The sequence below is a fragment of the Ciona robusta genome, chromosome 3 (genome assembly GCF_009617815.1).
Source record: "Ciona robusta chromosome 3, ASM961781v2".
Lineage (NCBI taxonomy): Eukaryota > Metazoa > Chordata > Ascidiacea > Phlebobranchia > Cionidae > Ciona > Ciona robusta.
The window spans coordinates 3,958,112-3,973,119 of record NC_143237.1 but is presented as its reverse complement, the minus strand read 5'-3'; the positions used below and the strand labels follow the sequence as shown (position 1 = coordinate 3,973,119).

Below are 15,008 nucleotides of genomic sequence, written 5' to 3'. Positions count from 1 at the left end.
TAAACACCGAGTAGTCCAACTGCCGTCTATGTGTGTCCAAAACAGAGCAAAATTGGTGACTTTGACAATGGGTTCAAACGAACTTGTTAAGTTTTGTTTGTGTTTTCCTATTGTGGGAAGGTGAAAAACAGCTTCTATTTACTTTACCAAACATTTTTTAGAAAAAATGTATAAATTTAGCCGCATTAAATGACTAAAATGTCGCAAATCAACCGCTTCTAATTCTAATTTTTGACTTTTTTTGACACAGAAAACAAATAACACATGTTTTTTACATTTTTCAACCTTTAAATTTGTTTTTAGGCCCAAGTTTTTCTGTAATTTACCGAAAAACATACATTTTCCCTATGCCTACTGTGTTATTTTGGACCCAAATTGCCGTTCAATTTGTGTTTTACGTAACAATGGGTTGGACTACTCGGTATTTCTATGGCTCTGGGATATATGACTGTGGTGCACTGGGGGAGAAAATTAATAGCTCGCGAACATTGTGGTTAAACGCGAAAATTAAATACCGATCTCATTCCTTTCTCATTCAAGAGTTTGCAAATGTCGGCATAGTAAATTATAATCAACTAATAAATGAAGGGGGAAACTATATGAGCTATACTAAAATTGTTACAAAATACAACGTTAAAGATAATAAGAGCGACTACGAACGCTATAACGAACTCATTAAATCTATACCTGAAAGCTGGGACACAGGCAATATAGTGATAGAGAATAACAGCACCAGTAGGGTGCAACAATTGTTAAATGGCCTAGGAGAATTAAATTCGACAAGCTCGATGTACCGAAGCATTGTTGCGGCGTCGGAGGAACCAATTCTCGGAACGCAGCAAAAATGGTGCAATGATTGGGAACATAGGCGACTGGAAAAAAGTTTACATGAACAATTATTTTTGCACGTTGGAAACAAAATTAAGATTTTTTTCAAATAAAATTACAAAACCACGCTATTGTAACAAATGAAAAACTTTTCAAATTGGGATTTAAAGACGCTGACCGATGCGTTTCATGCAAAATAGAAATAGAAACCTTATTACACGCGTTTTATTATTGCCCGAAAGTTAAGGATTTCTGGTATAAAGTTGAAAACTGGATTTGTGCAAGGGTCCAGAGGCCCTTTAGTTTTCACTTAAGGTAGGCTACCATTTATTTGGTATTACTGACCTTCTTGTGAATTGTTTATTATTGTGTGCACGATTCTGTATATACCGGTCTAGAATCCAAGCGAAACCACCTGATTTCAATATATTTAAATATGTGGGCGAACGTCCACACACTTCTTTAAGTGGGGTGCAACCACCTGAACTGTGTACTTGTGGATTGCTTCCGCATAGTTGCCATTGTTTGTATTAATTTATCGCTATAATAATAAAAAAAGATATCAACTGATATCACTAGCCGAGTTTGGCAGTCAGACTGACCGGTTGCAATATTATTCGTTTCGGGACAGCATGAAGAACGGAAATAAACCGAACCCAAGTTACATATCGCGGTTAATGGGTATTAACTGTCCAGCAGCGCGTAGCACAATTGGTTAGCAAACCTGCCTCGAACCCAGAGGCAATGGGTTTAAGACTCATCGTTGCTACCATTGTGAGCGTATATGTGTCCTTTGGCAAGACACCTAACGCCGATTGCTTCAACCCAGTGGTCACTAGTGGGTTGTCAAATTATCAGCCCCCCATAAAAAATAATCATCTACAGTTCTACAAAGTAACATACACTTGGACTTGGTAACTCGTAAGCTGACGCGAGGTGTATGAATATCCGTGTTTTAACGACTGTCGTTTTTCGGTGTCGTGATATAGGTACTTTCCATCCCGGTTGATATATTTGTATCGGGCGCTATTGCGCATGCGCTGAGACACTCAGACCAAATATAATATGAGCTTTAATAAATACGTACCGGCTGAAAAAAGTTCCGGGGATAAATATTATACAAAACATATTTCACGATCTGTATTGTTGGCGTCGCTAGAAGAATAAAATGTAACTGATAAGAAACTGACTGCAAATGCAGCTTTCGACAAAGGTTGTATATACTACAGCAGTCAGAAAATAAATAAAAAGAAAACGTGACCGAACAAGTCCGAGTTTCAAACAAACGAGACCAAAACGGAAGTATAAAAAACAATAGGCCACGTGGTTACCTGTACGGTTTACAAAAGGGATGGCCTTTTATTAGATGGTACAACAACTTTTTTTTCTGTCAAAGCTGCAAACAGACTCATCCCAAAGTTAGTATAGGTCTATATCTATACTAACTTTGACTCATCCTATTGAAGTCACGTGTTGTGCGGATCGCTAAATAACTTCTCGTGTGTTTTATTATATTTTATTTAATTGTTGTCAATTAGTAAAGGAATGATAGTACTGATAGTACTAATTCGTGGTATTACCCAAAAACCGTCATACATTTTGATTTTGGAAATATTTGGCAATATGTAATTAAGTGTCCCATCTTCCCCCATTGTACTATATTTACATTTACAGTATTCTGCAAACTACAAATTTTCATCTGCTTAGCACCTTAGCCTACAATTTCGAGTTGATTTACCTGTTTAATAAATACTGTGTAAGAAAATATTTTTAAAATCAAAACATTTTGAGCGGAAAATGGCAATAACGTTGCCTTTCACGTAACAACAAGTTGTTCTATTCGGGTTTCTATAACCTAAGGCCATATATACTGACATTGGCTTCGACTAGAGATGAAGAAACATACGTTAGTATATATTTAACCTATTTTCCTAATAGTTTTTTGATATTTGCATAACCTATATTTCATTTTATTCTTTCTATCTTTAACAGTGCCCCCAAGTACTTTAAATTGTACGTTCTAAGCAACATGGGATAAAGTCAAGGAACCCTTCACCTTGACAAAACCGAGCTGCAGGCATCACAATGATTAATATTTGAAATCAATAATGAACGAACTCAAACAATCAATTCTAACCCGAGATTACACTTGCTGCCCATTTTCGTTTTTGTTCTTTATTTTAGTATTATTCCAGGTTTCTTTAAACCATGATGTGTAGGCCATTATCTAAATCTTACATAAGTGTGCCTTGGAAAGTCTTTATTGTAAACTTTGGTGGCATTTTTTTAGGGGTGTTGTTTTTCCATCATGCTCTGTCAACCTTCTTTAAGGCTGACTCCCCCCATTGTACGGGTTGTGTCCTGACGCACACTTTTCTTCCAATCAGAACTTTAATGTTTAATTGGCTTAACTGAATATCATGCATGCGGCAGGGCTCAACAAAACACAACAGTTGAACTGCATATCACAACATTCTCTAAGTGCATATTATTTTCTTAACCCAACGGCAACACGAATAATTCCTAATAACATGCATGTGTATGTTAAAAAGTACTTTGTTAAAAAATAATGCGATAGCACTGGCAGTGTTGCAACATAAACATGTGCTTATTGCTGCATCAATTAGAAAGCTTTACAGAAATATTCATCTCACCAAAACTAGAAGAAAAAAAATTTCTAAATTCTTTTTGTTTCAACATAACTATACTTTTTTAAAACATTGGACTCTTCATAGCAAGCTAATGATAAACATTTCTTGTTCATTAGTGCTGATCCAATGCCTATGGTAGAAGCAGATGGCAGTTGTATAAACACTGTAGCTACACCTGCTTGTCCATCGCTTGTTGGTTCAAAAGATAAAGGACCATGAACTCGGCTTTGTATTCTTTTAAAAAAATGCTTGTTTCTAAAACTTGATTGACTTCTTAAGCTTCTGCCTGATAATCTTGGTGAGGATGGTTTGTAAATGACAGGTGTTGATACGCAATGAGGAAGTTCAATACTTTCATTTACACTTGTCTTTGATTCGAGACCTGACACAAAATTTAGAATTTCTTTCTTTTCTTCAGTAGAATTAACATTAGAAGCAACATGCAGAAATTCATCATTGCCATCAACACCACTGGAAAGATTTTGCAGTAATGGAACATTGTGTTCCAAATATTCTTCTGTTATATGTTTTTCAACATTGTTTTTATCTGATTTACTGTAAGTGCAGTGCAATCTGAAATGAAAATATAGCAGAAATGTGACCAATTGCTAGAAGTGTGATAAAGCAAGTATAAAAGGTTTTAACTTATGCTCCTACCTTAATCTAGTTTGTTGTTTTGTAGATTTGGTTACATTTGATCTCTGATCTGACGTATCCATCAAATTTAAAATACCATGACAAGCACATTGTTTTCTCATTACAGAGGTAAACCCATCGGGAGTTTTATTTTCCAATGAGCATTTAAGTATAGGAGGAAGCAAAACTCTTGAAACGTTTCTACATACAAAATAAGGACATCACTTTCTTTCTTTAAGGAATTATATTTTGGTATCAATATTAGTTCAATTTATAAACAATATCTTATGGTTATATTTTATTCCAAATGAAGTATTCCTTACAAGTAAAGTTAAACTTATAATTCTTTCATTACCTTTGATGCGTAGACATCTTTTTACTTGGCTCATCTTTTGATAAATAAGATAGTTTGGATTTTAAAATCTTTTTTGCGTCGGACTTGGTATAGACTTCTGTGGTTGATGAATGGCTTATATACAAATATATACAAGCAAAAGGGCGACTGAAACAAATTGTTATATACATTAGTTTGGAGTTAAAACAGATTAATGAAAGCATCTTAATTATCCTTTAGTGGCAGGTCAACAACAGTTGTTATAACGCTGTTTTTCTGTTTGAAACATACACCCCTGTCCTATGTACCCTTGTGAGTCAATACTTTTTTTGGATTTTTTTTAAATGTATAGCTGACAATTTAAACAACCCCAAATGACTAATTGTTGTGAAATTTTATGTTGACATCCTCGTAGAACACAGCACGGATCTCAAACTGTGTGATATTCTTTTATTCTCTTAGCAGGGCCGGAAAAAGTCAGTTCATTTACCACGACCCGTGGTCCACGGGTGTTCTGTTTCATACACCTCGTGCCATCTTACAAGTTATAAAAAATATAAGTTGTCGGTGAATGTTATTTTAGACTTTCTGTTTTATGTATGGCTGACAACTTAGTCTTAGGCAACCCACAAGTGACCACTGGGTTGGAGAAATTGCTGTTAAGTGTCTTGTCTAAGGACACATACGCACAAAATGCTAGCAACGATGAGCCTTGAACCCATTACCTCTAGGTTAAAAATACAATACCACAACATTCAAGCATGTTGAAAACTCATCATATACATTGCCACAATAACTAAAAAATCAACTAAATATTTACCTTGCCATGTGTTGAAGTTGAATGTGATGAGCTAACAAGTTCCGCTGTGCTGCAACAGCTTGTCTTATCTTCCAAGCTACAACACATATAGACAGAAAAAGGAAGAAACAAGAGAAAAATACAGAAAAAAAAACAAATAAGTCCACTCTAGTTTGGTCCTGTAAGAAATAAAAAAAATCCATTATAAAACTTAATTGGAATTGAATTTAATATTATAGGATGACTCGTGACATCACAACAAATAACATGCTCACTGTGTTAACATTGTGAAAGTTTGTTCTTGGAAACAAAAAAGTTAAACATTCATTTTAAAAAACAAGTTTAGGAATGCACGAAAAAGTTCATAGTCCTTTCAGCTATGTTTGATCAAAAAAATAAAATTAAGTGTAATAGTCTACACATCTTTAATGAAATCATGAATGTTTTAAGTAGTTTAGAAACCAAAAGCGCTCTAATGCATTACTGATTTTTTTCCTCCAATGGTTCTCAGTGGTTTATAAAACATGGGTGATCGCAGTATATAGTATACAAAGTAGCAGTTTTTAACAACCATTTTTTTGATACTTTCAAGTGATGCAGAGACCATCAAGTTTAGACATTCTACCAACTACAATATGTATACTGTATTTATAAAATAAAAGTTTCATATTTCCCAAAAAATATTTTTTTATGTATATTTATATTTATCATAAAAAGGCATTTATATAATTTTGAACCACAACAGCTTTGGATATGTTGTTGCACTATTAAATACCTAATAATGAGAGAAAGCGAGTGTTATATGAAATTCTACAAAGGCATTATTATGGCAAATATTAATATTTATAAAAGTATAATTCTAAAATACCTTTTTTTAATTCATTAATGGAGTTTCTGTTTTGTAAATGGCAGTTTTTTTTGTGGCATAACCAGAAAGCATTGAAAAGGATCGTTAAAAAACGCTGCTCTGTATATTACGTGAATATGCTTCTTTTATTTATTAGAAATAAAACCTGTCGAAACAATAGTCTTCCACTTGATGTTTTTTCCAACACACTTTTATTACTTGCTTCATATCGTAATTCACGTGATAGGATCACCACATAAAAAATTCCTGTTTCAAAGTTATAATGGGAGTGTGGGAAAGATACAACCAACATGTTTTGTAGATTCTGTACATGAAGCACTTTGTTTGGTGCTATTGTGGTGTAACTGTTGAAGCCCGAAGTGTTCAAATACATCACCTAAACATACCAAGCAGATTTAAACTTGAAAAATATAAAATAGGGACAGCATACAGGAAAACATTTTATATATATATAGTTCTTGTGTCACAGTAAGCACATATTGGATACTTCTATACAAGCGATGGTTGGTATTGCACAGACATATGTTGGCAACAAGTATTACACATACGGTGTATCTTGTAAGATTTGTTTTACTGTTTTCTTTTAATCAAAACATTTTTTATAACTGATTAGCCTAACTATTTCAGGTACATTTATTCTACTGCCAAAAATCATTTTACATCATTATTTGTGGACAGTAGAAAATCCTATCTAGGTATATTGCTGATTAGCCTAATTATGCAAACAACAGACCTAAGTTTAGGTAAGGATCATATGATCACATAAATATTCACGGTGTTACAATCTATATATTAATGATTGAACCAATAATTTTCAATTAGTGGAAGTTCTGTACCGATTCTTTCAATTATTATTTTTTTCATTAAAGGGAAATTCTGTGCAGTTCTGTGCAGAAGTTTTTGGTGGTAGCTTTTGAAAAATAAGTAATACACCAAGGCAAAAAATATTTTTACTTTAAATCCTACAATGTACTTAAAAGAGCATACCAAAAAAATTGTATACAGGTAGAGAGGCTTAAATGGTACAACCAAAGTTTCAAAAAAACAAAACAACTTTCAAATATCCTGGTCTACATATCTGGCCTGCTTGGAAAACATCACACTTTTTATTTAACCTTGTTTTGATATTGGCCGAAAGATGACATTAGTTACACGGGGTTGCTAAAATGGATCACTAGATAAAAAGGTTTGAAAACCACTTTTACAGGTTATTGTTATGTAAACATTAATTATTTAAAATTGAAAAACAATACGTACATGATTGTCATGCAAGGAACCATCAGAATTGGAATTATTTAAAACACTTCGTTCAATTCGTCTACAAAATTACAACAAATCAAGTTATGTTGGTTTAGAAGCTGCTTTATATTAATACTACCTGTCTTGTAATGAATTATTATGTGATGCTGATATTTCAACCTTCTGTTCAAATGTGGAGTCTTCAACACTAAACAAAAGGTAGCGGATGATTAATGTATATTAGAACAATTGGATATCTAAGAAAAGCAGAAACATCGACAAGAAATCATAAATTCGTGAAGTTTTGACAAAAATTTAAAAGTAGGCTGTGAACGAGACTGTTTAAATGTATCATAATGTGAATAAATACTTTACTTTTCCTTGTGGTGGAGGACCGGAGTTATAGTTATAACATGATTTTATATAAGCTTAGATTTTATACTCCTCATGCTAAAAGGTTGGAAGATTAAATTTTTCTACATTACTGCAAAATTAAGGTGTCTTGGCCAAGACAGGTTTGCACCAACAATTGTAACAGCGGCAATTAAACATATAAATCGAAACGTATTATTCTAAAGTTAGTTACCAAGAAGTTGCAACAACTTACATGCGAAATACTGAATCTGAATCAGAAATAAAAATATCAACAGTTCCAGAAGATACTTCAACAATCAACCTCATATCAACATTCAAAAATTTGGGATGAAGCGCAAATAAAATTGTTGAACCAGCTTTCATCTCCAACTTCTTGTTATAATCATGTGTGGCGCAACCAGGTAGAAGCGTTGGGTCAAAACACCATTCATCATTTATACTGACCTGGATTAGCAATCAGATTACGTGTTACCAAGTTACCATGGGTGTTTTAGGTGGGTGATTATGTTTATTGCAGCATAAAGCCTTACATCTGGTATCTTCTAGTTGAAACCAGGTAATAGATTATGAGAGAATTCAAAGATTAATTTAGTTCCAGTGAAAGAAAGTACACATTACAATTACATCTTACATACATATAAAAATTACAAATATTTATTTCAATACATATGTTTAAACAATAATTAACTTTGATGTTGTTCGAACAAAAACAATTTTTTTTTGTATCAAGCTTTTTTGGGGGTAAGTAAAGAAAATTTAAGTTCAATAAATATTTACCAGCCTGTAGCAATGTCCACCATTGATTGGATTTCCTTTAAATCCACCCTGGCATGCATCACATTGCTGTTGCCAACATTTATCATCAATATTTAAAAACCTCGATGGTTCATTACACAGCGGGTTGGACGTGGTGGTGTGGTTTCTACAATTACACCAACTACCAGTAATCTTATCACAATTATCACCATGTCCATTGCAATAACACATGTGACAAGCTCCATTTAGCTGCAAAGTACATATTTTTATTTATAGTTACCATGTTTATCCGTTCAAGTTGGAACAACTCAAAAACACAGGTGTCATTACGCAAACCATATGTGGTGGATTTATACATTGCATATTTGCTTGTGAATTAAAAGTAATTAAACTCTTTTGTGTAGGATTGTCAATTTGGACAATCATTAAGCGAAATGGGTTGTAGCAAACATTGTTAGGAGTCTTGCTCAAAAGCGAACCACAATGGCACCACTAATGAGCTGTAACTTCCAAATCCAATATGTAAATTCACTGCTACCATAAGAGACTATGTGTGTCCTTAACTTAACAATAACTGCTTATTGCTCACTGATATGTTGTCTAAATTGGCATCCATATAAAATTAATAAACAACAAAATCCACCATAAAATATCCATCAATGCATTCATTGCAATAATCTCCCGAACTATTTCCATCACAATCCACACAAACAGCATCATCAACATGAGACGGTCCATATAAATTGATTGTTTGACTGCGATAAAAGGTTAAGGTAGATTTTCTGACACAAACATTTGATCGTTGGTTGCATACAACCTGTAACAATGACAAGCATTTTTCTAAGATGATAAATTTAAACAAGCATGTGGGAATAACAGGAAACAAAGTGAGTAAAACACACTATAAAACTACTCAGAAAGGTAGAAAAAAGTATTATAAATACACAATCAATACAAATAAAGAGCAGGTGTAATGTATTTTAACGGATTAGGTTTTATTAACACTGTAGTAAATTCTAGAGAATCTCGAAGCTAGCTTTAAAGAGTTTTGATGCAAAATCATACTAATATTAAAACTACTAGTCTACCCCAAATACACTTTATAATACTTTGTTTCATGAGTACAATAATGTGTTGCAAAAACGTGTTGTCATCCTTAAAGAACCAACATATGCAATCATGACTGTATAAAATACACAATTAGCTTTTTCACATGGTCAAAAAACAGAGTCTTGCCGAATTTTGGGAAACTTTTTGTTGAGTAATAATTTAAAAACGCAGCTAATTAAGCATGAGGTAAAATATGCATAAATAGAAACACTTACATGACAAGGAACACAAGTTTGATTGTTGATTGGATTCCCAACATATCCGTGTTTACATCGGTCACAACTTTCACCCACTGTGTTATGAAGGCAATCCGTGCAACTTAACACACAAGGTTGAATTTAAGTTCAAACAATGGAAATTATAAAAAGCAAGATTATTGACTCTTATCAGAATCAAAATAAACTGAAATTACACATATTGAACACACTTTGTTTGGAATTTTAATGTTTCTTGAATTTATAAAGTTATATTAAAACATGGTCCAGAAATACATACTTGTAAGTATCAGGTGTCAACTCAATACAATCACTATGGTGATTACACGGACATAGCAGGTCACATGATTCACCAGTATACCCGAAGTTACATTGACAAACATCTGGCCTTATACAATCACCCTTCACACAACCTGTTGAAAACATATTTTAACTTTTGCTGAGAAGCAATTTTTTAAACTAACAAACAAACCTGATTGACAGTGCGGTTTACACAACAATGTTATATTGTCTCTGGTGTAGCCGGGTGCACAAACACACTCAAATGCATCATGGGTATCTTGGCAATCCTCATTGTCTTGATTTTGACAACTTGCATGTCCATTCAAACATTCATTCTCTTGTGGACATGAAATGAACCACCATTGTGATGAATCAACTGCTTGCAAATCAATAGGAGCCTAAACGTAAGAAAAAATTGAAATGAATAGTTAGTTTGCTAGATAGAATTATGTTACCAGGTAAGTGCCGGCGGTACATTCACCGTGACCAGATCCATCGTCATTACCCACCCAACCACAGCCTTCATTCAACAAACAATGATTGCAATATGTGAAGTAACTGCATGGTGTTGGACATTGAGAACCAAGTTGAACCACATGGCCACACAGACCAGCGCTACATTGAAGAATACTCTCAACAACTGACATACATTTGTTTACTTGAGTACTCCACAAGCAAACAGAAATATCATCATAATTAGACAAACAAGTATTGCAGGAAGTAAAAATAGAACATTGCTGGAAACACATTGTATAGTTATGTATTGCTAGAGGAGCAGTCTTTTTCACTTGTGTTGTATTGTTTGTATTTTCTTCACAATATCCATTCTTGTTATGAGATGTTACATTACCGGGCACCCAGTGACAATGTGCAGAGTTATAACAATCCTCACAATCCATATCACTACATACAGAACATGCTGTAAATATAAATCAATTAGTCTAATAACAACTACCAATACTTGGCTACATTGTGTACAATATATCATTGTTGGTGATTGGTTACATGGCATTTGTAATAGTTTGTTGAAAATTTAACATACTATTTATTATCAAAGGTAAAAATTGTAATATAACTTATTTCTACATTCATTTGCTTTTATTTCTACATTCTATGCTCCCTTGTTTACCAAATGAATGAATATTTTCCATGGTTTCATTGTTTGAACACTGGTTCACAACACATTGGTCATTTATCCACATACAGCTGCGTTGATAAGAAAAATGCAAGTTGCATTCTCGACATGATCTGTAACATATGGAGCTTTTTAATATTTGCATATAACTAATATAACTATCTAAGCATGATAGAGCAACTCAAGAATTCCAAACCTGACCACAGGTGTTCAACTGCATATTGAAGTACTTGCAAATAATTAGGTATGTACATTTTTTATCTGTATTCATGCCCGTTTCCCCAAGCTATTAGTAACCACTGAGTTAAAAAATCAAGACTGTCATTACTTTGCCCAAGAACACACATCAATAATAGAGAAGCAACAAGCTTTGAATATTGATTTTTTTATTATGTTCCAATATAAACTTACTTCAAATCATTACATAATACCGTTGGTTCATTTCTTCCTTCGAGAACCTCTTCGTTAAGCTGCTGAGCATCAGTCAAACTGCAGCTTGCATTAAACATCTACACAATCATGTTTTTAATAAAAAAAAATTTTAATACTTTTCGTCAATATATTTTATGGTCAACTAACAAATGATGTGTCTATGTCCACCATAATAAAGATGGAATATAACTTCAAGATTTTTATTCAAGCATTATATTGTTGTTGCATTATATTGTTAAATTCCTGAATCTACTACCATTGGGAAACAGTTGGATTTATTAAATGGGCAAACAAGCGTATAATAAAATTTTAAATGTGGTTGAAGATGCTTAAAGGTGACCTAAAGATACCCCAAAGTTTTCCAAAACTAAACAGCTTCTGAAAAAAGTGCAATCAACAAAGCTACATCAACGTTCAGTTTTATTTCTATGGTGAAATACCAGATCTAACGTTGAACGCAGAATTTTTGCACACATTCTTAAAGTTAATGAATGTCAATTTTTTTCATCCTAAAATGTTTCTTTGTCTACATGATACCTTCTATTCTATTTTAAAATAATCTGGCATTCAGGTTGAAAATAAATTACTCCAGCGGTTCAAATTCACCAGATTTTTTTAGAGGCTGTTACGTGTTTAAAAACCTTGGTGGTACCTTTAGATCACATTTCTAAAAGAGTATTCTAAAAGTACAGCATCCCATTAGTGCATCTACAACCTACGTGTAAATGATTGTAGAAGAGTCCATCATAATTTCCACTATAAACATAAATATATAAACCTTCTGTTGTTGTATTAATTGTGACTGCTGAAGACCCCATACCAATACCTAAAATAAATAATATGACACTTTATTCAACGTATAAGAAAAATATAAATAATACTGATAAATTGATATGGGTTATTTAATGCCGCCACTATTGTTGGGTTAGGTTTATGTAAAAAACACCTAATGGAGAATGCTGCAACCCAGTAATCGCTGAGTGTTGCCATAATAAAGAGAAAAAATGTTAAATGTTGTATAGTATCGCTGATACTATATCAGCCAGCTACCAAATGTAGTGTGAAAAGGGCATGTGTTCTAAAGGAACATAACAAATAAATTTAAAAAAATGTAAATAGGTAGAGATGCTTCGATGATACCAGAAGTTTCAAAAAACAAAACAGCTTCCAAAAAATACATGTGAAATCAAAAAAGTCTACAGTGGAATGCGTGGAATTATTTATTAAGAAAAAAATCCCAAATTTGAAAAACCTTGTGCTCTTGCTGGCGAAGTGAGATTTGTCCACGAATGAGATCCAAAGGAATATTTCCAAATATCATTCTTCACATAAACTCCTCCAGCAAATATAACGAACCCCCGATCAGAAACTACAGAGAAATTAGATCAGAATGACTACTATTTATAAGGCTTTTGAAATCACATCGCACAATTTTATACATTAGAATATTTAACAACTTTGGGTGAGAAATTTTGAACCACGTATTTACAAATATGTTCATAAATTTGCTTATAGTTGGTAAAACCTTTTGAAGTTGGTTTTGTTTGTAAAAGGAAAGAATTATCTACCAAAATAATGCTGAAAAAAGGCTTCATAATAGAATATTTAAAATGTTTTATTACTTGCTTTGAAAGCACTGCTGCATTTTTTTAAAAATATGTTTCATATGATACCAAAAACCTAGAGAACATGTGATAGTCCAACAAAAAATACTTCGGTTTCTGACGCGATATACACCTTATGTTTCCAGGAACATGTTTTTTAATCCTTTAATGAATGCTTAAGTACATTACATAGTACCTGACTGTGCAGGTAAAATCGCCCAAATCAGCAAACTAAATCTGCAACGTAGATCTATGATGAGGATTGCAGATTTATAAAAAAAAGGGCTAACAGTAAATATATATGTGGTTCGGAACAAAAGTTTTTGGACTTTCAAATAAAGTTAAACTGAGCTTTTTTAATCTATTTTAACAACTTGTTTGTAGTTAGTTTTTAACTCACCCGTGTTAAATTGAGCAGCAGAATGAAACATCATGGCTGGTGGGTGATGCACATCTGACCTCGTATCAATGTGTTTCCATCTTTCACAAGTTATGTCATACAAATATAAGTTATTTGAAATTGCATTTTTCCCAGCTTTCCATCCACCAAAAATATAGATAACATTGTTTGTTACATCACAAATCGATGTATGACCAAACACAGCAAAATTTAATCCTCTTGATGAGAGTTGCTTCCATGAAGATGTATAAAGGTTGAATTTCCAAATCTGTATACGTTTTCACAATTTTACAAAAAACACAGAACTCTAATAATTTGACACATAAATTATTGTAACATTGGTAAAATCATATAAATGTGTGGGAAATCATAAATTACTTTCTTGTTATGTAGCAGTGGACCATAGGATAAATTTGACAAATCCTGGTAAAAATAATGCTTGAAATTGTCCAAATTGTGTTAAATAAAGTTGTATTTTTATAATAGAATCTAACTACTAAATAAACAAAAATAACCATAAAATAAAACTAAAAGATTCAAAATAACATGAAAACTGTCCCCCACACAATGCATGCGCAGTTAAAAAATATTTTAAATTTTACCTCCTTACTGATTTTACCATTGACTGATAATCCACCAATTAAAATAAAATCTCCATTTTGACATTGTGTGAAAGTATGTGCAGCAACCATGGGTGGTGTAGAATTACTTTCAATCAATCTCCATTCTGTTTTAACAATATAATGTGGAATATTTCTTGAAAAATCATTTCAATAAAAATATTGAAAATCTAAATGATGTCACCAAGCACTGCAGTTGGCACTTGTATCCTTTGCAAGACACTTAAACACCCATATTTATAATTATGTATATTACGCTTCTATGTTTATTGTACAACTTAATTCTGTGATTAAATTACTATTCTATTTCCCTTGATTTTTATTTATTTGAAACTTAGATGGTTAAGAACAATAAAATATTACCTGTGTCATACTGATACGTTGACCAACAGGCAAGGATTGTATAAGAGATAAATATTATTAAATATCTAAAAAACAATATGTTCGGCCAAACAATATGATGGAAATAATATTTTAAAGCAGGGAAATATGAATGTTTGTTTATGTAAAATTTCACTTACTGTTGTTAGTGAAGTTGTGCGACCAGTAAAATTCCCATAACTCATTCGAGAGTATTTGGTTGAAAGTTATACCACCAAACACTAACATACGATTTAATGTTGGTACAGCAACACTTGCATGGAAATATCGACCAGTTGGTGCCACTGTAGACATGATTGGAGTCCATAGCATATTTGTTGTGTTATATCTTTGAAAGGAACAT

General features: G+C 32.8%; 1 protein-coding gene and 1 long non-coding RNA gene across 7 annotated transcripts in view; one reads left to right on the top strand and one right to left on the bottom strand.

Moving 5' to 3' along the window:
• Nucleotides 1-1,935: 1,935 nt before the first annotated feature.
• On the top strand, nucleotides 1,936-3,930 carry LOC149738290 (uncharacterized). Its single transcript, XR_016384633.1, has 2 exons — nucleotides 1,936-2,734; nucleotides 2,821-3,930. It is a non-coding gene; the product is annotated as an uncharacterized LOC149738290 (long non-coding RNA).
• LOC149738289 (multiple epidermal growth factor-like domains protein 8) overlaps nucleotides 3,282-15,008 on the bottom strand; it is a 27,884-nt gene continuing 16,157 nt past the window's right edge. For 5 of the 6 annotated variants that reach the window (XM_089874911.1, XM_089874910.1, XM_089874914.1 and 2 more), the window contains 21 exons: nucleotides 14,806-14,993; nucleotides 14,267-14,391; nucleotides 13,665-13,932; nucleotides 12,913-13,029; nucleotides 12,380-12,486; nucleotides 11,640-11,737; nucleotides 11,223-11,341; nucleotides 10,549-11,012; nucleotides 10,284-10,491; nucleotides 10,092-10,224; nucleotides 9,812-9,914; nucleotides 9,130-9,303; nucleotides 8,508-8,735; nucleotides 7,963-8,174; nucleotides 7,495-7,563; nucleotides 7,374-7,434; nucleotides 6,262-6,492; nucleotides 5,270-5,427; nucleotides 4,471-4,617; nucleotides 4,137-4,316; nucleotides 3,282-4,052 (listed from right to left, as the gene is read on the bottom strand). In XM_089874911.1, coding sequence (XP_089731037.1) covers nucleotides 3,506-4,052; nucleotides 4,137-4,316; nucleotides 4,471-4,617; nucleotides 5,270-5,427; nucleotides 6,262-6,492; nucleotides 7,374-7,434; nucleotides 7,495-7,563; nucleotides 7,963-8,174; nucleotides 8,508-8,735; nucleotides 9,130-9,303; nucleotides 9,812-9,914; nucleotides 10,092-10,224; nucleotides 10,284-10,491; nucleotides 10,549-11,012; nucleotides 11,223-11,341; nucleotides 11,640-11,737; nucleotides 12,380-12,486; nucleotides 12,913-13,029; nucleotides 13,665-13,932; nucleotides 14,267-14,391; nucleotides 14,806-14,993 — 3,937 coding nt within the window. In that variant the 3' untranslated portion in view covers nucleotides 3,282-3,505. The remainder of the gene's footprint in view (nucleotides 4,053-4,136; nucleotides 4,317-4,470; nucleotides 4,618-5,269; nucleotides 5,428-6,261; nucleotides 6,493-7,373; nucleotides 7,435-7,494; nucleotides 7,564-7,962; nucleotides 8,175-8,507; nucleotides 8,736-9,129; nucleotides 9,304-9,811; nucleotides 9,915-10,091; nucleotides 10,225-10,283; nucleotides 10,492-10,548; nucleotides 11,013-11,222; nucleotides 11,342-11,639; nucleotides 11,738-12,379; nucleotides 12,487-12,912; nucleotides 13,030-13,664; nucleotides 13,933-14,266; nucleotides 14,392-14,805; nucleotides 14,994-15,008) is intronic. The other variant, XM_089874912.1, reaches the window with a different exon arrangement.